The sequence below is a fragment of the Cotesia typhae genome, unplaced genomic scaffold (assembly GCF_013202065.1).
Source record: "Cotesia typhae breed Kobodo isofemale line unplaced genomic scaffold, CoteBio_Ctyphae contig_65, whole genome shotgun sequence".
Classification (NCBI taxonomy): domain Eukaryota; kingdom Metazoa; phylum Arthropoda; class Insecta; order Hymenoptera; family Braconidae; genus Cotesia; species Cotesia typhae.
This window is the reverse complement of record NW_027423762.1, coordinates 693,128-717,682: the sequence shown is the minus strand read 5'-3', so window position 1 is coordinate 717,682 and position 24,555 is coordinate 693,128. Positions and strand designations below refer to the sequence as shown.

The 24,555-nt window shown below is 31.9% G+C and overlaps 2 protein-coding genes across 2 annotated transcripts in view; both read left to right on the top strand.

Annotated features, from left to right (window-relative positions):
• Positions 1–1,965: 1,965 nt before the first annotated feature.
• Positions 1,966–2,433, top strand: LOC141532657 (uncharacterized). Its single transcript, XM_074251110.1, has 2 exons — positions 1,966–2,142; positions 2,212–2,433. The coding sequence occupies exons 1-2, from the start codon at positions 1,966–1,968 to the stop codon at positions 2,431–2,433; spliced, it is 399 nt and encodes a 132-aa protein (XP_074107211.1).
• A 4,949-nt stretch (positions 2,434–7,382) lies between these two features.
• LOC141532656 (cell adhesion molecule Dscam2-like) overlaps positions 7,383–24,555 on the top strand; it is a 66,279-nt gene continuing 49,106 nt past the window's right edge. Inside the window, exon 1 of the mRNA XM_074251109.1 lies at positions 7,383–7,610. Within this exon, the coding sequence (XP_074107210.1) occupies positions 7,568–7,610 (43 nt within the window). The 5' untranslated portion in view covers positions 7,383–7,567. The remainder of the gene's footprint in view (positions 7,611–24,555) is intronic.

The window sequence follows — 24,555 nt, the reverse complement described above, 5'->3', positions numbered from 1 at the left end:
AAAGTAAGACAAGTTAAAAAAAAAAAAGGCCATTCGGCAGCCGAAATAGAAGTAGATTTCATTTTATCACTTCTTAACCCTTCGTCACTCGTGTGAAATTTCCGCACAGTGTTACTCGCGTCACGGCGATGCGCCGCAATGTTAATTTTTGTACAGCGTTGCCAGATTGTTAGAAGTTGAAAGGCGCGTGATCTTAAACTATAAACTCTACAATCGAATTGAATTCTTGTACATTAAACTACAGGAAAATGAATTTTGCATAATTATCTGGAAATATAAATTATAAACTCACAAATTGTGATGTAAGATTTAAATTATTTTTTTTTTAATACACAAATTCAAATACATATTAAATTATAAGAATAAGAACAACGAAATGACAATATCTAATACTAATTGACTGTTATTCACTAATTTTATCTCATTTTGACTGTTGTGATTAATATCATATATTGATAGTTTTTCTAATATTTCAATTTAAATCATATTATTTAACTTTTTTTACATAACTTTTGTCTAAAATTATTATAGATCTTAAGATTATGATAATAATTTTAATTTTACGAAATCATTTTTATTTATTTGACGTTATTTATTAAATTAAAATGAAATAAAATTTAAACAATAAATATTTACATTACCTCAATATTTTAACCTTTAAACATAATAGTAACATTACTTGTCACTTGTCACACAAATAGCGATGTACTTAAAAAAAAATATTTACAGTAATTAAATACACTATTTAATGAGCAGATCGCCGCATTTTCCGAATCCTGTTGCATTAAAAAATTAATATTTAATTTCCTGAGCTAAGCATCGCAATAAAATTGATTGTAATAAATTATACGATATTTGAAGAAGGAATACTATTTATTGTGAACTTGTAACATACATAGTTATTTAATAAATAAAAAAAAACGTGCGAAGTGTGGCGCAGCGCTCATGACGCGAGTGATGAAGGGTTAATCAGAAGTACAATCGTTAATTCGTTGGAAATCGTTAATTTTCTATGAAATCTACTAAAACGAGTGCAACAGCAAATTTCATATTTGGCATAGCGGAATAGGACTTAATTTTAAGACTACACATATGGATTGGTACTCAAATTAAAGCTTATTAAAAGCACTTTCAAATGCAGTTTATAGAGACTCGATAAGTTATTCCATTCAATAGTTATTCGAGTTAGAAAGTGCTTCCGCTATGACTCCAAGAATCACGAAAATGATCGAGGATTGGACAGTATCAGAAGAATACAGTAGCAGTGATCAGCAACATGTGACATTCAGCATTCGATTAGCGCCTATCCCGGTACTGCGTCGTGATTATCGACCACGGAAATGGAATGCCAAGAAGCTCAATTTAGAGGCACTACGAACTTCTCCGACACGAAGCTCGTATCGTTTTCAGAACAACCTGATTCCGAATACTCGTTTCGAGACAGAAATATTAGTGTCAAAAGCGATGAAATCAATCGTCGCTTCATGTGATGCTTCTATGCCACGGATGAAAAAGCGAGGGTTCCATAGGCCGGCATACTGGTGGTCTCAAGACATAGCAGAACTTCGGAAAAAAATGCCTCGAGCTACGTCGGCTAGCAACGAGAGCTGCGAAACACTCCCTCAATTAAAATCTATATTCAAGTGAGTACAAGTAGGCCAAGAATATGCCATAACGTCTGGCGTGCCGCAAGATTCAATCATGGGGCCTGACCTTTGGAACGCGAACTATGACGAACTCCTAGAAATCCCGTTGCCAAAACAAGTGGAACTCACAGGCTTCGCGGACGACGTCACGGCTACGATAGTAGTAGACAGTGCCGAAAAGGCAGAACTACTTGTTCGAGAAACCATTGACGCCGTCAAAAATTGGTTTGACAAACACCACCTGAAACTGGCCTAGCAGAAAACCGAGATCGTCATCTTGACTTGACAAAAGTAGTTCCCAAAACCTTTCTTCGTCGACATGGGTGGGACAACATTGACATCTACAAGGGCACTGCGTTATTTAGGAGTTGTGGTCGACAAAAAGCTGTCTTTCCGAGAACACCTCGAAAACGCTTGTATGAAAGCTAACGAGGGAGTATTCAACCTGTCGAGAATCATGGCCAACACAGTGGGGCCACGAACCAGAAAAAGGAGGGTGCTTCTAGAAATAGTCCACTCTATATTACTCTACGGAGCGGAGATATAGGTGGATATCCTTAAACAGAAGACGTACCGGCGAAAGATAGCGGCAGCGCAACGACGAGGAGTGCTCAGAGTCACCTGTGCCTACCGCACGGTTTTAGAAGCAGCCGTATTGGTCATAGCAGGTGCCGCGCCAATTGATTTACTAGCATTTGAGAGGGCGAAAATCTACAACGCCAAAACAAATGGTGATAACTCTAAGGAGGAAAGAGCCAAGATAAAGACGGAAACACTTCATGAATAGCAGGACCAATGGACATCCGGGGAAACAGGCAGATGAACGGCACGCCTGATTTCAGGCATAAACGTCTGGCTTTCTCGGAAGCATGGAGAAACGGACTTTTTTTTTGACCCAGCTATTAATGGGACATGGACAGTTTAACCTCTATCTTTTCAAGATGGGTTTACATAGGACGCCAACGTGCAAATACTGTCCAGACAAAATTAATGACGCTGGAACGACGAAGGTGGAAGGACAACAAAAGCAGCTCCGAAGAAACTATTGACTCTACGCTCCCGAGAGCTTAATACCCTGCATCCTCAGAAAAGAAGATAACTGGTGAGCTGTTCCAGCCTACACGCAGCACCTTCTAAAAGAAAAAACCGCAGAAAGGGACTAATAACCAAGAGTAGGTGTCATGAGACGCAACATGGACTGGATGCAAGTAATGCTCACGCGGTTCCGAATCAGTCATCTCCGTACCATCTACGGGGGCAGAGAGAGGAGTTTCTTTGGAAAGTAAGAATCCCACACTACTGACCATCATCTATCAACGATAGCGGTGTCTTTGGAAGATTTTTTTCGCTTCTCTTTGAAAAAAAAAAAAAAAAAGAACATACATGTATGTATACATAGATACAGAAACCATCGCGGGGATAGTCAGGGAAGCTTTCTAGGATCTCGAAACGTCGAGATCTGCTAAAAACTCGATTTTTGAAAAAAGGGGTGAAAACAATGATTTTCGGATTTTTGGAAATCTTCGATTTTCTTAGCGGAAAGTTAAAAATATTAGTAAAAATAACAGAAGATAAGAATATCACCAATAAATGAGCTTGTCAACAGTCTACAAAACAGATACCCGATAAACAAAGTTTTTATCTAATTACATATGATTGTATGTAATCATATATAATCATATATGATTAGACATAGGATTATATATAATCACACATGATTAGACATAGGATTATATACAATTATGTATGTCTATACATAATTAGATCTGATCATACCTGGTTGTTATAACTTGGATTTGGAATGATTTGGACCGACAGATTTCGAGAAATCTCATAAAAACAGTGAAAGAATGTGAGAAAAATTTTTTTTTCAAGTGGCTATTTTGGAATAACTTTTAAACGACTTGATCGATTATCTCTAAAAACTAATCAGCTCTCAACCTTGAAAAACCACGTCGATTGCCGCTAATCTGGCCAAAATCGGCTTATGCGTTCAAGAGATATCGTGAACGAAAGAAAACCGAACAAAGTGTTTTTTTGGAGGTACTACAAAATTTTTGGTTTGATCAATCCAAATTCAAAGAACCTTTATGAGGTTTAAAAAACCGCGTTGAATGCCGACAACCACTTGAAAATCGGTTTATTCATTCAAAAGTTGTTGCAGTTTGAACATTTAAAAAAAAGTGTTTAACCAAACTTCTATCATCAAAAGCGGAACTCAAAATTCCAATTTTAAGAGGTCCATCATGAAAGTTACATTTTGACACACCCTAGTATGTATGTATGTAAACCTCTCATAACTTTTGAACGGCTTGACTTTTCGAAACGGGATTGGTGGCGTTGGAAAGAGTTTCGTTACCAATAGATTTTCTATGAATTTGAATCACTCTGGCATGGTGAATTTTAAGAAATCTTAAAAATAAAAGAAAATGAATACTCTTAACCTCAAAAAACAACATGAACTGCCACAAACCGCATCAAAATCTGTCGAGCCGTTTAAAAAAAGAATTTTAAAAAATTCCAAAAAAATGATTTTTTCACGATAACTTCGAAATTTAACGTTAAATCGTTTGGCAGGTAGTAAGTCATAAATAATCTTTTTGTCATTTCAACCGCGAAAGTTGAATTTTCGAGCAACATGCAGAGGGCGCAAACTGTACGATTTCTAGCAATCTATAGTTTAGTTAACTTACCTCGCACTTTTATCGAAAAGTAACTTCTCTTTCTCTATCTGTCTTTACATTCCTACTCGACTACTAAAATACGCTAGGTGGAGTAAAAATCGGAAAAAAAGTTTTAACGACAGTCGAATCATGTAAACGACTTCAACATATGCGTACTACGGTGCTATTTTTTTTCAACCATTTTTTAACTTCCCGCTAAGAAAATTAAAAATTTTCAAAAATCGGGAAGTTATTGGTTTTACCCCGTTTTGCAAAAATTGAGTTTTCAACAGATCTCGACGTTTTAAGGTCCTAGGAAACCATTTCGAGGGTTTCCGAGAGGGTGTCACTGTGTGTGTGTGTGTGTGTGTGTGTGTGTGACACAGTGTGCGTGGTTGCAAAATATTATACTTTTTATGAAATTTGTAAAATCGATCTACTAAGACTCAAAAAAAAATTTAACATACACAATGACGCACACCAAGTACGTTCCAAAATTATTTCTTCAATTTTTAAATTTACAACAAAATGCTTTTTAACTTCCGAAAATTATTTAAAATCATATCGGTTGCTTGGATTTTTTAATATTTTGATTTTATATCTTTTTGTAAAGAAAAAAAAATTTTTTTTCTTAAAAATCTTATGAACGTGGATTTGGCGCGATTTTTTACAGTGAAACTTTTTACCGTTCCATCTTTAGAAAAAAATCATAAGTTGAGAAAGTAGTAATGGATAATAAAAAAACGATATTTTTTATAATTTGACGCAATTTTCGATAAAAATCTGAAATTACAAAAATTTATCATAAACTATCTCCGGAAATATTGATTTCAGCGACTTGGTGCTCAGGACTTTTTTTGTAGGAAATTGAATTTTATACAATATTGTTGTCAAAGCTGTTGACAAAATTTTAAATGTGAAAGAATTAGACTTTTTCAGAGATATTATGAAATAATATTAATAACTTTTATTTCTTGAGATAATGATATCAATTTATCGTTGTTGCAAACAAATTATTTTCTAGCGAATCAATTTATGATTACGGTGTGTAAATAATTCTTTGAAATAACTGTTAAAAAATTTCAACTCGTACGAATAATATTTCATTAAGTTTTTTTTTTTCTTAAAAAGTCCGAAAAACTTTCCATCCTGCTTAAAAAGTTAGATTTTTTGCAAGGTTTGGTTTGGGACTTTCCCAAAGGGTTATTAATAGTTGATAATGCTCATTCAATTTGATAGTAAAAAGAAGAGAATAATTCTTTTCAAAAAAATTTACTTATCAGAATGGGAGAAACAGATGAGGTTAGCCGAGTGGTCTAAGGCGCATGGTATAAAGAGCACTCGGACTGGCTCACAGGCCAGGAGTGAATTCGAATCCCAAGCTGGTCTTAGAAACCATTTTGGTTGACATTCGACCCTTGCCGCGTAGATTAAGATTTTCACAACCCAAAAACACCCCAACGTTTCAGTCCCAACAGTTAAAGTCGGCGATATGACCACAGTAGTTAAAACCGACTCTAAATAATAATTAATTAAAAAAAGAATTGGAGAAAATTAAAAATTAAACTACAAAAATGAATTAATGCATGTATTGTAAACATTTTTTTTTTTTTTCAAATAATATTTTCATCACAAAAATACTTCAATGCGCATCGAATTGCTCATAGTTGAGCAAATCAAAACATCAACAGCAAATAAAGTTCATTTGCGGTTAGAACCAGATACTACTCAAAAAGTAAATCAAATCGGTATTTAATTTGGAATATCACATATATAACTTAACTTTCTAAGTGGGAAAGAATTTTCTAACCATACGCCATCTATTAGAAACTAAGAATACTCGAAGATTCTAATTGTAAATTCGTGGACTACAATATGTTGAGTATTAATTAATTCTAGCATACAAAATTAGAATTTTCCGCTACTCCAAGTTTAGTCTGTAGGGATGAAAATTAATATTTGCTTGTTTGTTTCTTTTATACGCGTTTCCATACTATCCATTGTGCGCATGCTTGCGAAGATATCTGAAGCAATACAACGATAATATATATTAGGGTTCATTTTGTTTTTATTTCTGATACTGAAAAAAAAGATTATTAAGTATTCTGGAAAAATACTTTTCTAATAAGCTGCTTTAAATATTAATACAATGATTCTTTCCATCGCATTTACTATTCTAAATATATTTAGAATGAGTGTAATTTCTTAAAAAAAAAAAAAAAAAGAAATTTTTAAATATTTGAGAAGCTATCGGTTTTTGCAAAATTGTTCAAGATCGAATTCTCGATCAATCTCCATATTCTGTCTCAGATAGCAACTTTTATGATTTTCGGAAAAATCTATCTAGATTGTTAAGGTTCTGAAACCAATTGGTTTTACCAATTATTCGACATAATTTCGATACTGTTGTAGCGATTAATTCTTACAATTTCACCTGGTTCACCGAGTGATATAAATCTCGGAATCAACCAAAAAATTTTTCCTTGAGTTAAGTTAATTTTTTTATTAACGTACATTTTCAATTCATATTTAAAAAGATCAGATTCAATTTATTGATTTCTTTTAGGTAAATCTTTTTCATCATTATTTATTATCAATTACTGTATCTATCGAAACCTTTAAGTTTATTTCACCATGTTCAACAGTTTTATCAATGTGAAAAAATTAGAACTATTGTAATACTAATTTTAATACTCAAAAAGTTATCATCTTACCATTTAAAAAATCGTGGTGAAACACACCAATTCATGAATTAACCAAAATTTTTAATTAAAAAAACTAATTAATCTTTCTCTAGTAAAAAAAAATTAAATACTTTTTTGAATTAAGTTTTCTCCGGTCCCTAATTTTACTTTTTCTTTTTTATCTCATTGCCTAGTATCACCTGCTTACCTTTTAGCTTCTATATTCGATATTCCACTTTTCCAGAGTGTAAGAAGAGCTACGTACTCTAAGCAATAGGGGATGATAGTAGTGGTAGGTTCAGCGGCTGCGCAAGCTTGTCCAGGTTTTGTAAGTGCAAGCAGTCATCGCCCGTGAGTGCCGGGAGGCAATAGACATTAACGAGAATACTTGTGACGGTTTTGTTTTACTCAAGACAATTAAAATTAATATATTGCTTAATTTTTCTATTTTCTATACTCAAAATTGTCAAGAATTTTAATCCAAGGTGGAAAGTCTCACTTAGATTTCATACTTATGTTTTCTATAATACTAATACGGACCTAGTGAATTTAAGGTCCGCACGGCAATAAAGAAATGACGAATTTAAGGATGCTGGTCAACTATCTCATCATAGCCGGTAAGTACTGCTCGTATGATTTTTAGCCATTATAATTGCTAAATTGCATAAATGCTGAAATATTTTATAAACGAGAGCTTTTAAGTTGGAATATCTGTTGTGTGCTCTACACAGCATTGATTTTTTTTTGCCAAATTGTGAAGTTTTATGTCAAAATCATAAATTTTTGCGGATTAATTTTATTTTGATAAACAAAAAAAATAGCATTAGACGTCAGTGATAAATTCAGTTTCGTAATGTCAGTCCTCACAAGCGAAAAAAGTAGAAGAGTTATTTAGAATGATGAGAATATTCGTCTGTCTGTCACAAGAGTTCTGCTTTAAGCTTTTCACATTTCACGAGTTTTTTTAGCTTGAATGTATGGGTAACGAACGTTGGATTGCAAAATAATTGAAATGTAGCAAAAAACATGAGACCAAAAGGTTTAAAAATGGTTCTACAAGAAAATTATGATAAAAATAATAGTGATTTTAAAATTATGGCGTTATCAATCAATTTCAATAAACATTGAAGTTTTGTAAAGGTATTACAGGAAAAGTATTACAATGAGGTATTTAATTATCGTATACAATTTGATGAAAAAAGATGGATTAACATAAACAGAAAAAATTACGATGGATATGGACTTTAAGTTTAACAATATATATTATTTATTCAATTCTACATGTATATTACATGTAGAATTGAAAAACAGCTGTTTTGTGGATTTTCAACGTTTTTATTATTATGCTGATAAAAAAAATTTTTGTTCTTGTAAATAGCAATTAAAATTTTCCCTTACCAAACGTAAAAAGTGTATTTATTTTAATATTTTCAGGCATCACATTCATATTTTTTTAGAACAATCAAAATTTTTTTCCTGTAACTTATTTCAAGTGCTAATAAAAAGTAATTTAATGAGGATATTTAATATTTCATTAAGAATCGAAATAAAATTGAACAGAAGATTATTTATTTACATTTAATGAAATCAAATTTTCTCTTATTAATTTTTGGATAAAAAAATTAGAAAATGGTTGATGCTACAGGTCGAATCTTAAATTTTCAACTGCTTTTCGAATGGAAAAAGTTCGTATACATAATCGCTAAAATGTTTCAAGTTTACAAAAAGTTTGTCTATGCGAAATTTAAGTTTTCCGAGCTAAAGAATACTCGTACTTGTATTGAGAGCGAATATCGATACATTGAGAAAAAGAATATCTCTAAATGCGATTAAAACAAAAATACAATTGTTGACACAAAAATGCAAGTTCTCGGTAATTATAAAAAATGTATTCTTTAGACTGTGTTGGAAAATTGACTATTTATTTGTCGAAAAATACTCTAAAATGATTGTTAACTATATCGAAAAATTTACCTTGTAAAAACGGCAGATCTTAAAAAAGTAAATGTTAATATTTAGTTTTAAAACTTCCATTTCTTACTTTTAACGTATCTTTTTATTTGATTTCTACAGAAATATAGCTTGTAGATTTACAATTTTATTACATTTTTCAATTTCTTGGAAAAATGGCGCAGATCGCTGCAAGCGTTAATAATGTGTCATTATATCATATTTGAACATTCAAAAGCTTCAAAAAAAATTTTAATGATTTAAATTTCAAGGTCAATAACATTATTTCGACAAAACTAAGGTATTTTGTGAAAAATTACAAATACGTCAAACAATTTCTAGTAAGCACTTCAAGTACAAAATTCTGACAATTCTTTCAGATCAACATTTTTTTTCAATTTTCAAACAATATCTTTTAAACGCAACGGTCGATTTTGATTTGCGTGACGATATTTGAAAAGTATTTAAGCAGAAGAAGGGATGTAGTAATAAAATCTTGAGTCCATCGGTCGAAGACGTTGAAAATTTTTTTTTTTTTAATTTTATTTTCTGACTATTTTTGAAACAGCTTCGCAAATTGACTTAAAAATTTAATCAGAACCAAGTCAATATAAACACTTGTGAACGCCGTGTCGCTCATGCACATGCATATGAATACAGACAAACACACACATGTGCGCGCACGCACGCACTCATATACAATCTCGGTCGCACGTCTACTTTCGAATAATCAGAACAGCTTCCTCGGACTTCAAAAGTGGGAATCTTATGAAAATTCGGCGTCTTCAACTTCATGACTTTAAAATCAATTCATTTTCAAAGAAAGAAGTAAAAAAGTAATTTTTCAGTTCATTTCTGGAATGCACAGGAAAAATTGTAATTATTTCTACACGGAAAGAAATTTATAGGAACTTTTCCAAAGCATTATGGGAATGGTTCTTACAGGGAGAGAATTTTGTGATAAATACTACTATCTAAGTTTTGCAAAAACAGGCTACCTAACATCAATAATTGTAAATACTATTCTGATTGTACCACATAGATACAGGGAAAAAAATTTCTGGGAAAATTTACAACACAACTATTGTAAAGCTGAACTATACTTCCATTAATATTAATTGTCAAATATTTTGGATGTAAATTAACTATTTGTTCACGAAATTTTACAATTTACTATTGAAATTTCAGCAAATAATTATTGTATTAAATTCGATTAGAAAAAATACGGTATCATTATTGTAATAAGTAAGAGATTGAAATTTTCAATGCTGCCTTAGTATCTTTCCAATAGACGTATAACAAATTTTACGATAGTCGAAGTGGAATGTTTTTTATTTAGTGTGAGTGATGGTTATGCACAGCGCTAAACTCCGAGCTTATGTGAATGCTGAAAGATCTATAATGGTTTAGTTCGGATGGTGTAGCGGGAGAGTCTCTGGCTACCAACTAAGACTGCGGGGTTCGGTTCCTGGGTAGGACAAAAATTCCAGATTCTTTTTTCGGTTGCTGGCGCAAAAAGACCGATAATTTTTTGTTTTTTTAGCCTCGAGTGAAAATGTTTCTGATGTTTTAAGAGCCCTCTCCAGAGGGCAGCTCGAAAGAAAATTTTCAAGTGGAAGCTCAAAATTTTTTTAAATTTATTAACTTCCCGCTAAAAAAATTTAAAATTTTCTAAAATCAAGAAGTTATTGTTTTTACCCCGTTTTTCCAAAATCGAGTTTTCGTCAGATCTCGACATTTTAAGGTCCTAGGAAGCATTCCCGACGATTCCCGCGATAGTGTCGGTACATCTGTATGTATGTATGTATGTATGTATGTATGTATGTATGTATGTATGTATGTATGTATGTATGTATGTATGTATGTATGTATGTATGTATGTATGCATGCATGTATGTATGTATGTATGTATGTATGTATGTATGTATGTATGTATGTATGTATGTATGTATGTATGTATGTATGTATGTATGTATGTACGTAGGTATGTATGGATGTATGTAGAAATATTAATTTTCAGGATAATATTTAGAAATTGGAATTAATGGATAGGGCAATGTTTTTTTTTAAAACACAAGATAAGCTTTATTAAGAATAAGGGATACACGTCTGCTTGCTAGCCTGGGTGGTGTAAGACTAACTTACAAGTACTTCTTAAAATTACTCGGGTCTTTCGGTCCCTTCTTACCCCCATCTCAGACATTACTTCATACTCGCTCTCTCTCAATTTTTCACTCTCTCCCTCATACCTCACGTTACAATATTTCTTATTCTCTACAGTAACAGAAACTTACGGATATTTTGACATCTGTTGATAACATGTCAAACAGTCTCTGTTACTCGCCTTATACTTAAATTTACGACCATACATCCTTTAACTTTACAATCTACTTAAAACTAACAAGTAAAAACAAGAAAATATCTTAAACTCTAATATTTTTCGTTACTACATGTATGTGCGTGTGTGTGAGTGTGTTTTATGTTAAGAGCTGATAAGTTTTTGAAATTGATCGGCATAGCCATTTAAAAATTATTCCAAGAGAACCACGTTTGAAAAAATTTTTTTTCAGATTTTTTTTGATGTTTTACAAAACCTATCGGTCTGAATCAGTCTAAATTGTATTCAAAATCTAAATTTGGTAGAGCCCTTTTGAATGGCGCCAACAGCAATGAAATCGGTCGAGCCGTTCATAAGTTATAAAAGGTTCACACACACACACACACACACACACACACACACACACACACACACACACACACACACACACACACACACACACACACACACACACACACACACACACAGAAATCATTTTTTTTTTAATTATCATTTACAAATTTCAATGTAAATACGAAAAAAAATTTTTTTTTTTAATTTAAATTTTCATCATTTATTTTACAAACAATTTGTTATAAACAAATTTACATTTTCGTTTTAATATTTTTCCGTTTCTTTAAGAAACTACAAATTCATCCATGTCCATCAAAGTTGTAAAAAAATTTTTTCTCTATTTTTTATTGAATTTTAAAATAATTTACCTCATCAAAGTTGAAGCGGTCAACTATTTTGAACGCTTCACGATTTTGCGTGTGATCCTTATTTATAAATCTTGTCCTATTTTCACATCATTTATCATATATTTTTTGGAGTACATGTATATTTCCTATTCTTCTAAGATTGATAATCTGATGAAAACAGGATAAAAAACGGACGAGTATTAGGAACAAATTTATTTTATGTTCTTTATTAACTAACACCTAAGTTTATCACGATCGTTTTGTCAGCGTGCTTAATCCATTATTTGTGCTCTTTTATTTTATTTATCCTAAATAATTAATAGTTTAATATATAAACAATAATATTTCTAAGGTTGGAATAATGTGAAAGCTTCTTAATAAACAACTTCATGTACGCATTATGTACTTGTCCCACCATTCACAAATGCCTGTACCACCAGTCACGATTAAAAAATTTTTTAAATATCAATCGTACTTTTCTTAGGATTGTTTTAAAAAACTGAAAATCATTAGTTGAAGATATAACAAGTATTTTTTATCAAAAATAACACAAACGAGTGGTATTCGTTTTTTTATAAAAAATGTTTGAAGTTAGTGACTTTCAATATTTTATGTGAGTGGAAGTAAGTGAGCGATAGTCTGTAAAGAGAGGCAGCACTAGTGCGTGAGAAAGAAACCGATAGCCATAACCTATTGGTGTCTTTTTCTTGTCTATGAACGTCCTTAAGTATACCGCGGTAAGAGAGAAGGATTTTTCGATCTCGCATCAGTCACATTCAGTCAAACGATAATTACAAGAAATTTAAAAATTAATCGAGGTTTTTGACAAAATGATGTTGATAATTTGTTATTCTTCTATATTATAAGATACATTTTACTATAGTACGAATTTCAGTCAAATAATTATAGCTTATAATTGATGGAATTCCATAGTCAAATGTCTCACCAGTCACTATGGAATGCCCCTTTATACAATTTCTAATCATTTTTACGTAAAAATGAATGAAAATACTTACCTGTGTTGGGCGAGTATATATTTCCTGATTAAAAATATCTACATGTAATAATCTGTTGAGTGTGTAAGTATAAATGTGACAGTAAAAATAAAAAAGCTAAAAGTTATATGTTTTTATGGTCTTACTTAAGAAAGGGAAGACCGAGATAACAATTTAAGTTCTATTTCTTCGATTGACTGAAAAATAAATGTAATTATAAAATCTAAAGTCTATGATATGTTAATGCTTTTGATATATCTTATTGGTTCTTTTGGTTTAAAAAAAATCCTTACCCTAAAAAAGCATTTTTAACTTAGATTCGTAAATTAATAAGCTAAAGTGGATAAAAATACCAATTTAAGTTACGACGCAAAGGTAAAAGAAAAATAATTTAACTCATCATCGAATTTTTTTTTTCTAGGATTCATTAGAATTAGTTGAAATCAATTGTTTAATTAACGATATCATTTGAAAAACAATTTTCTTTATTCGCATTCAACCGCCAATGCATATTTAGAATATATCATTGTGTTGTAACGCCCAAGTTTTCAAATAAATAAACTAATTAAATCCCCAGTTCGAAATTCGCTCGCCAGAGTCCAGGGTCATAAACGGGGATCGCATCCAAAATAACAAAACATAAACAAAACACTTCGTGTTAATTAATAAATCGAAGAAAAGAAAACTTTTTTTATTGGCCTGATCATGTCAATAAACAATATAAGCAAATTAAACAGTATAAATAATACATTAGAACACTCTTTTCACACATATTAGCGGTTTAAAATCAATAACGCAGTTCAAAATCAATACGCAATATAAACAATATAGACTAATATAATAGACCATTATATCCCAAATATACACAACGGTATTCGCGGTTCAAAATTCAAAACGGGGTCTATAAACACAAACTAGTTCCCCAATAACCCCCGGGTGACTAGTCGTCAGCACTGAGGGCCCAAAACTCTACCTCGAGAGCGAGTAGATGGTCTCTTCCTCGTCCCCACCTACACGGATTTTGGTCACCTACCGTACCTCAGCTGAAGGCCTCGGCACGGGGAGTCGCACTTTCATCCAATCGGTCCACGATACTTACCTGGGCCTTGATCAGACTCCAGGTAAAATATCATCTTTTCGGATTTCTTGGTGAAGAGTATTCAACTGAATAATTATCCCGAGAAAGAATTGGTTACCTAAATTTATTTTCAAAATGGAAGTTAACATTTTTGAACCATCACTACAAACGAGAAATCTTTGTCCTTTGTCGAGGCTCGCGCAAGCTCATCGATAGTCGAAAATTTTTAAGTTTTTTATCTGCAAAATAAATTAATCGAGTTGCTCATAATTGTTTTCTAATTTAATCGTCATTCTTTCGTTATCTATCCATTCCGTCGACCAAATTCGAAATAATTATTCTTTAAAATAATTTCTAACAAAATTATTTCTTTTCTATACTAGATCGGCTTGGGACCTATAATTATAATTATAAATAATATCAAGTTATATATAATTGCATATGATTATATATAATTATTAGAAATGCTGCATTTAATTATATATTATATATAATCATACGTGATCATATATAATAATGTATAATTAGATGCGGCATTTTTAAATCTTCTCTGTATATATATAAGCGAAATACCACTCACTCACTCATCACAAGATCTCCGAAACTATTCGCCCGATTGACTTAAAATTTAGCATAATTACTCCATTGGTGATGTAGACGCTCACTAAGGGATTTTACGCAATTCCTAGCCAAAATGGATTTTTCGTCTACCATCACGTATGCCACCCCCTTCCCTCCCGTGCCTTATTCCCCCTTCCGGATATCTCTTTTTTTTTTTAGAAAATGTCATTTTGATTCGCCAATCTAAGAAACCCATGAAGTGGCACCCATCAATTATAGAAATCACCCTCCCCCCGCAACCACCCACGCTAATCAACAGTTGCTATGGTTACCTTTGCAATGGTTACCGTTGCCATGATTACCGTTGCAATGGTTACCGTTAATATAACAACTGTTAAAATAAATAAATTGTAGTAACAAATTCGGTTGTAAACTAAATTTAGAGGAATGATTAAAATAAAAGTAGAAAGTTACTAAATATTAATATTCTATACAATTATTATTCAACAGTATCATTCAATACAATGTTAGACAAATACATCGATTTTTATCGATTGATTGTTGGGATAGTAGGAATTCATAATCATACTTCTTTTAAGAAAGAATAGCTAAATCATGAATAACTGAAATAGGTAATATGTATTGGAATGATCATAAAGGATGAACTCCAATATATCATAAAACAGATAAATATAACATAAATATTAATGTTGATATTGTTAAATGATTATACTGATTTTAATGATTAAAATTAAAATGGTAAATTGTGTTTGATGTATCTTCTCTAAAATTTCACAATATTATCGTTAAATTATATATATATATATATATATATATATATATATATATATATATATATATATATATATATATATATGGGGTATTCCATGCCAAATCGACCACTTTTGACCCCGACCCTTTTCGATTTGGCCGAAAGTTTTCCATCCTTTTCTACCCTATAAAAAACGGTTCTCAGAATTTTTTGAATTTTTTTACCTAACTCCAAAAAAGTTATGAATTTTTCAAAAAAATGGCTTTTTTATTTTCAAATAGCCATAACTTTTTCAAAACTAAACATTTAGGTACCTTTTTTTTTTTTTAAATTTTTGTTTTTAGATGTACTTTCCGATAAAAAATATTAAAAAATTTTTGTAAGTCAATACATATGGAATTTTTCAGTTTTTTGACAAAAATCAATGATTTTTCGAAGTTCGACATTTTTTTTTATTTTTTTTTTCTAAAATAAACTTTAATCAATTCCACAGTTATCCCTGTAGAACCCAGATTGGGCCGATTTCTCTTTCTATTTTTTTTATTCAATTGAAAAAATATTGTTAAATTTTCAAAAATGGAAAAAAAATTTTTTTTCATAAATTTTATTTATATAATGAGATAAATACAATTCAACGATTTCACGGCATTATATTCACAATTTAGAGGCTTCATCGATGACTGTATTTAGTACCCTGATAGCCACCTTACCTATAACTTACTGTCAATCTACGTCCGCAATTTGAAGCAAATTTGACGGAAAGAGTTGGCAAAGCGAGCGATTACCTATTAGTTACCTATAACTTACTCTGCAAATAGACGTCAAAACTTGCTGTACAAGTATTTCCTTCAAATTGTAGTAAAGTTGAAAGGAAATTTAACTACAAGTTTGATTGTTAACTTGTATTCAAGTTGCGGCCGTAGATTTCTGTCAATTTGCTTACAACTGTTGTTGAGTGAAGAATTACCGCCAACTTGATGTATAACTTAACCGTAACTGCTGGGAGTCAACACTTACTGAGAAAGCGCTGGCTATCAGGGTAAGATTCAAATTTTAATATATCAATTAGATCGATAAACTAGGGATAACCATTATCGACTTACCTATAGCCAGTAAACTAGATGCTATAAGCTAGTATGTTTTGATTAAAAGTGCGGCTTTTTCATTTTGAGATCTAAAACATAACCTATAAATCTTTTGTGCAATCTAGTGTTTTATAAAAGATTGTCATTACATTTGTTGTATAAATAAATAATTTCTCTAGTTTATAAGCGCTTTTTTAATTTGTTTTTATGGCGTCAAAAAAGGTATTTGATCGGTGTTGTAATCCTTTTGAGTTGGAATCTCATTTTAAAAAATTGGTTTACGTCCGGCGACTGATATTATGAAAGTAACGTTAGGATTAGATGATAATTATTTATTATGCAGTTCATGTCGAAAAAAGCTTCAGAGTTAGTGAAGCAACAAACAAATGCTCGTAATGATCCTAGTGCTGATGTAAGTGACCGTGAAGACAACTATAGTGACAATAATGACAACAATGATCAGGCTGATAATGATAGTAATACAACTGCCATGGATCTCCCATTATCCTTATCATTCCGTAAGTTTTTTTAATTATTTATACGTTACTTGAATACATTTCTAGTAGCTATATGTTTCACTATTATTTTTTAAGGTTCCATGTCATTTGATAGCGAACCCAAAGCATTACAATCAAGCTCAGGATCCCAAGTTAGCGTTGCAACTCAATTACCCGTAATAAACCATGCATTAGAATTGTTAAATCAATCACCGATTCCATCGAAGAAATTGAATGATAATCAATTTTTGAACAATAAAATAAATCGGGTATCCGACAGCTTGAAAAAGTTTTGCTTTCTTCTTCAGATGAAGAATCGATTGATGACGATGGTGAAAATTTTCGCTCTCTAATTAAAATGTTGTATGATAAATTCAACGATAAAGAAACTGATAAGTCTTTGAAAATACAAATTTTAACATTATTACCTGTAAAATGGAGTGAGAGACGTATTTGTGAAACTATGAATACATCAAGACATTTGTCAAGAGTAGCAAAAAATTTGGTTGAAGAAACGGGTTTACTTTCTACACCTGAATCGAAATTACGTATGGGTAGCGTAAAATCGATGTTTTAAATACACTTGAAAACTAAATTACTCAACATTTTTGTATAGGGAGGACAATTACTGATCAGGTAAAATTAAAAGTTGAAAATTTTTACAACGATGATGAATATAGTGCTCAAATGCCCGGTATAAAAGACTTTGTATCAATTCGAAGTGATGATGGTAATCGGATACACGTCCAAAAAAGACTTATCCTGTCTAACTTAAAAGAATTATACCAATGTTTCTGTGAAATAAATCCTACTGAGAGAATTGGATTTTCAAAATTCGCTTCTTTGCGACCAAAACATTGTGTGTTAGCAGGGGCAAGTGGAACACACACCATCTGCGTGTGTACGATTCATCAAAACGTGAAGTTAATGATGCTTGGTAATTATCAAATTAATTAATAATTATAAATGCGTGAATTTTAAGTTTACTAAATTACTGTTATTTTAGGTGCAAATATTTATTCTTTGACAAGGAACACAGAAAAGCCCATTAAACACTACAGCGATTACTTGAGCATGATTATATGTGAAAATCCATCTTTTCAGTGTTATTTAGGTGGATGTAAAAACTGTCCTGGGGTCGATGAGTTGAGTAAAATTTTACTAAAATGTTTTGAGGACCGGGAAATCGAGAATATTACATATAAATATTGGATATCAAAACCGAGAAGTAGTTTAGAAACTATTATTAAGCCTACAGAAGAATTAGTGGAAAAATTTTGTAGTGAGTTAGAAATTCTTCTACCTCATTCGTTCATTGCTAAGGAGCAAGCCCAATTCTTGAAGACATTGAAAGAAACATTGAAACCAAACGAATACGTTATTATTTGTGATTTTGCAGAAAATTATGCCTTCGTAGTACAAAATGCGGCAGCTGGTTTTCACTGGAATAATAATCAGGCAACAGTTTTTGCAGTCGTTATTTATTATACAGTAAATAACAAACTTGAACACAAAAGTTTAGTAATTATCTCAGATTCTAACAAACATGATGCCGTTGCTGTTCATGTTTTCATCGAAATAATAACTGATTACGTGAAAAGTCTTCCTGAACGTTGTAACAAGATTTATTATTTTTCTGATGGAGCTCCTCAACAATTTAAAAATGCTGCTGAATGGCATTTTTTGCGACTGCCCATGGGAAAGGTCCGTGTGATGGAATCGGTGGTATTCTCAAAAGACTTGCAGCGAGAGCAAGTCTCCAACTCGCGGTAGACAAACAAATAACGACACCAGAAGAACTTTTTGAATGGGCTTCTGCACCGGATAACTTGCCGAATATTATAGTGAAGTTTTCCCCAGAAGAAGATTATGACACAGCAGTAAATGATTTAAATGATCGATTTTTGAAAACGAAACCGATTACAGGAACTCAACAACTACATTGTATAATTCCGGACAAAAATGGTTGTTTACTAGTTAAAAACTTTTCGAATTCGAATGAACACAGAATTTGTAAAATATTTAAACGACAGAGAGAAAAGTAATTAATTTTAGCTGCATCAATTATTGGTCTTACTAATTACAGTCATCGATGAAGCCTCTAAATTGTGAATGTAATGCCGTAAAATCGTTGAATTGTATTTATCTCATTATATAAATAAAATTTATGAAAAAAAATTTTTTTTCCATTTTTGAAAATTTAACAATATTTTTTCAATTGAATAAAAAAAATAGAAAGAGAAATCGGCCCAATCTGGGTTCTACAGGGATAACTGTGGAATTGATTAAAGTTTATTTTAGAAAAAAAAATTAAAAAAAAAAATGTCGAACTTCGAAAAATCATTGATTTTTGTCAAAAAACTGAAAAATTCCATATGTATTGACTTACAAAAATTTTTTAATATTTTTATCGGAAAGTACATCTAAAAACAAAAATTAAAAAAAAAAAAGGTACCTAAATGTTTAGTTTTGAAAAAGTTATGGCTATTTGAAAATAAAAAAGCCATTTTCTTGAAAAATTCATAACTTTTTTGGAGTTAGGTAAAAAAATTCAAAAAAATTCTGAGAACCGTTTTTTATAGGGTAGAAAAGGATGGAAAACTTTCGGCCAAATCGAAAAGGGTCGGGGTCAAAAGTGGTCGATTTGGCATGGAATACCCCATATATATATATATATATATATATATATATATATATATATATATATATATATATATATTAAGGTGGGTCAAAAAAATCGAATAATTTATTTTTGACTTTATACTCTGAAAAATAGGTTCGTAGACACCTAAAAAGAATTCTCTCCAAGTATAAGCTCTTAATTATAACGGAAGGTCCTCCGCTTTGCGGGTTTCTATTTTTTCGAATAATCAGATAAAAAATTTATATCTCGCTTCCAACTGCTTGGAAAAATATTCCGTGGCATAGATTTTGTGAGAAATTGAATGCTTTACAAAAAGGTCTCTTATGACTTTTTCAAAAACTCAACCGATTAAAAGATATTCATAGTTGAAGTTTGGCTATTTTAAGGAAAATATTCGTTTTTATTATGAATTTTATAAGTCGATGAAAAAAATTATTTCGGATTGCGGAACTCATGATTTTGTAGGAAACTTACTGCTCTACAAAAATGGTCTCTTATGATTTTTTGATTAAGTGAAGCCGTTACGAGATATTCATCGTCAAACATTAACGAATATCAATATTTCCAGTTTTTGATCAATAATTCGATAAATTTTAATTTAAACTATGAGTTTCAGGAAAATTTACATAAATTTGAGTTTCGATCGATAAAGAAATGTTATAAACAATTTTTTTAATATTGTTTTCAGTCTTGAGCTTGTTTGATTGCATTAAAACAAGAAATTAGAGCATTTTTTTCGACATATAGCCAATGATTAGTTTAATTTGAAGTGAATGACATATTTCTTTGTCAAATTTAATATGAAAAGTATTGAATCAAGTGAGAAACAACCAGTATTTAACTTTTTTATAGATAAATTTTTTATTGAATTATCAATTGCAATATAATTGTCTATATTTTTAACATAACAGTACGCTATTACTATAAATAATTTCTTTTATTACAATTTGGGAATGTTTTTGATGTTCTTTGACAACTTGCAATAAGTACTGGAATTGTTCTTCATTTTTGTCAAGCATTGATTATATTCACTGACTCATGCAACAGCTCGCTCTGCTGAATCATTGACAACTTTTAGTTGTTGAAAGTATTCTTTATTTTCGAGATAACTCTCATTAGTAGGCCATAATTCAACATCGACATCAAGAAAGTCATACGGTAGATCGAAGATTTTGAAAAGATTTAATGACTTTTTAGACACAAAGTCACTCATAGTTCTCTGCGCCAATGAATTCAAATCTTTTTAGCAATTACAAATCTTTTAGCTTTAGAATCTGTACCTTCACGAGTATTAACAGCTTCAACAATACTTTTTTTTACTTCTAATGGAACGCCATCGTCAAACAGTGATAAAATGGCAAGTTCATCGCTCAAATACCATAAGTGCGAAATCATTTTTTCACACGTAGCTGAAGAAATCAAAGGATTGATATGTTTGTACTCCAATAAATTTTTCATAAACTGCAAGTCATGATAAGCAGCAGTTGTTGCAGAAGTTGATGAAAACCAAGCTTTTAAATACAATGTGACTATAAAAATACAGAAATGACGAAGACCATGCAATTCTTTCTGAGAGAGTTTGAATTCATCTCTGAATAGATACATTTTCAAACTATAAATGGCCTTAGCCATCCATCTAGCATGATGAACAGCACCAGGACGTTTGAAAGAAATCTTTTCTTGAGGCATTTCTCCAAGGAAAATCAATGATAATTCCAATAATTCTTTATCTAACTTATTATAACATTTCTTTATCGATCGAAACTCAAATTTATGTAAATTTTCCTGAAACTCATAGTTTAAATTAAAATTTATCGAATTATTGATCAAAAACTGGAAATATTGATATTCGTTAATGTTTGACGATGAATATCTCGTAACGGCTTCACTTAATCAAAAAATCATAAGAGACCATTTTTGTAGAGCAGTAAATTTCCTACAAAATCATGAGTTCCGCAATCCGAAATAATTTTTTTCATCGACTTATAAAATTCATAATAAAAACGAATATTTTCCTTAAAATAGCCAAACTTCAACTATGAATATCTTTTAATCGGTTGAGTTTTTGAAAAAGTCATAAGAGACCTTTTTTGTAAAGCATTCAATTTCTCACAAAATCTATGCCACGGAATATTTTTCCAAGCAGTTGGAAGCGAGATATAAATTTTTTTATCTGATTATTCGAAAAAAATAGAAACCCGCAAAGCGGAGGACCTTCCCGTTATAATTAAGAGCTTATACTTGGAGAGAATTCTTTTTAGGTGTCTACGAACCTATTTTTCAGAGTATAAAATCAAAAATAAATTATTCGATTTTTTTGACCCACCCTAATATATATATATATATATATATATCAATAAAATCAAAACTACACGAAAATTAGATTTTTGAGCTCAAAGAGCTCAAAAACATAATAAGTGCAATATCGAGCGCTTAATTATGAAAGTAGCGGAAAGTTGCAGGAATGGCCGTCAGGGTCAACCGTTTTCCTAATTTTTTTCTACGAATTCTATTTAAATAAGTAGCCAAATTTATTTTTCACATATTTAGTGTTTGGAAAATCAATTCATTTTAATCTGTTACATTCCCGTGATCTCGTAAAAAGAACAATTTATAAGTTATGTAATCAGCAAAAATAACATGTATGTAAAATTGTAAGTCCATTGACTGAATTACTACATGTAATGTTAAGTTTTGAAAACCATACAATGACTTTTTTCCCGCTGCTAATGAGACGTTTGTTGTAAGGATATTTTTAGTAAGTGTTATTGAAACTCAATAGACATGGCCTAAATTTCATCTTACAAAAAGTCCTAGTTTATAAACAACAACATTTTTAGTAGATTTTATAGAAATTTAACTATTTTATTTCATGGAAGCAATTATCATAATCAGACACACGATCAGCATATAAATATAAATTTTTAACACTTAGTTCACCAGACATCATTAGCTTCTTTCTTAAACTTTTTTTAAATGACGTTAAATCAATCAAATATTAAGGTTATGTAAACGTGAGAAACTATTGTCAAATTATAACTCGATATAATTTGTATCAGTATACACTAGTCACAAAAATTAAGGGATATAAAAAAAATTCCAAATTTTTTGGTGATTTTCAGCGAGCTGTAACTCCGAGGAAAATGATCGCACAGAAAAAAAAAAAAAAGCAAATTGTAGCTCCAAGTGTCTAGTTTTTAGATATGATCATGAAAATTTTTTGTCATCGTCAGGTCTGGAGAAATCCTAAGAAAACTACTGAAAAAAAATTTTTCGAAATTTTTTTTCGTCTTAAAAAAGGTCTACGGGCTTCAAAAAAATTTTTTCGATTGTTTCGTTTAAACGCTCTTTTAGTAAATTTAATACCCTTTAATTTGACGTAATCAAAAAGCCTGTACGATAATTTGCCGCGGAGTTATCGTCAATCAAAGCAAAAAGTTTTTTTGACTTTGGAAATCAATAACTCTGGAAATAATGACCGTATAGGAAATCGAAGGAGGGTTTTGAAAACTACACAATATTCTCTATAAGAAAACGTGAACCGCTTTTGAAGAAAAAATTTTTTTGAATTGAAAACTCGGACTGAAAAAAGACAAAAATTCGCATAATTAAGGATATTTGGATAACTTGGTATAACTTTGGATAAAATGGATGAACGAAGGATATCGTTGGTAATTTTTAACTTCAAAGTGTCCCCTAAAATCCCTAAGAAATTCAAAGCGCTGCGATTTTTTGTTCATAGTGCCCAGAAGCTTCAAATTCTGTGTTTTCGCAAAAATCACCATTATGAGCAATTTTGTGATTTTTATTCATTTTTCCATTGAAAAAAATTTTTTTCAAAATTCTTTATTTTTCGATCAAAGAGATTGATTTTTCAAGAAATTTGAAAAAAAAATTTCAATTTTTTCGAAAATTTTTTCGAAATTTTCTCAATTTTTTCGACTGTTGTTTTACCGCCGGCATTAGCGTTACCCAAAGCGTACCACGTGGAGGTTGCTCGGTCGGATTTACGCTTCTCACACACACACGTGTGTGTGTGTGTGTGTGTGTCTTTGTCTGCGTGTTTGTCTGTTTGCAGCTGCCGAATGACCTCTGTACGCACGGCAGTAACTGCTCAGTACCGTGTATTGCCACCTCTGTTCCGAATCACAGCTCGTAAACGCTCAAGCATGTTGATGCATCGTCGAATATCACGTTGCGAAATTCCTTGCCAACAACGGAACAACGCTTGAGTCAACTGATGAAGATTGTGCAGTTGCGGATAGTCTCGCCGCAATCGACGCCCAAGCATGTCCCAAACATGCTCAATTGGGTTCAAATCAGGACTCATCGCTGGATGATTAAGCGTTGTTACGTTGTTGGCGCGGAGAAAAGTTCGCGTACGAACTGCAGTGTGAGGACGAGCATTATCCTGCATCAAAATGAACCGTCTTGCCCCCATGCGTGTGCGCATAGGCAGGACGTGTGGCTCCAGAATTTCGTCGACGTACCTATCGGCAGTCAACGTCCCACGAACGATGACCAACGGGGTTCTGGTATTGAAGGACACGCCTGCTCACACCATGACTGATCCACCATTGAAAGCTGTAACTGGTCTCGTAAAACCATCCCGATCTCGTTCTCCACGACGGCGCCAAACGAGAGATCGTCTATCGCTGCCATGAAGACAAAATCGAGATTCGTCAGTCCATAATACACTGGTCCACTGTCTACGACCCCAATGGTGATGATCATAAGCATAGGCCAATCGGGCTCGGCGATGTCGTGGAGTGAGCATAGGCACGCGATTTGCGCGTCTAGCGCGTAGTCCTTGCTCTCGAAAGCGATTTCGAACCGTCGATGCCGATATGTGTTGTTGGGGAGGACGTTGTCGACGATTGCGAAATTGATGAGCGATCGTGTGGGCATGCGCAGTAGGGTTTCGACGAGCTTCTCGAATGATAGCTCGATCATCACGCTCGG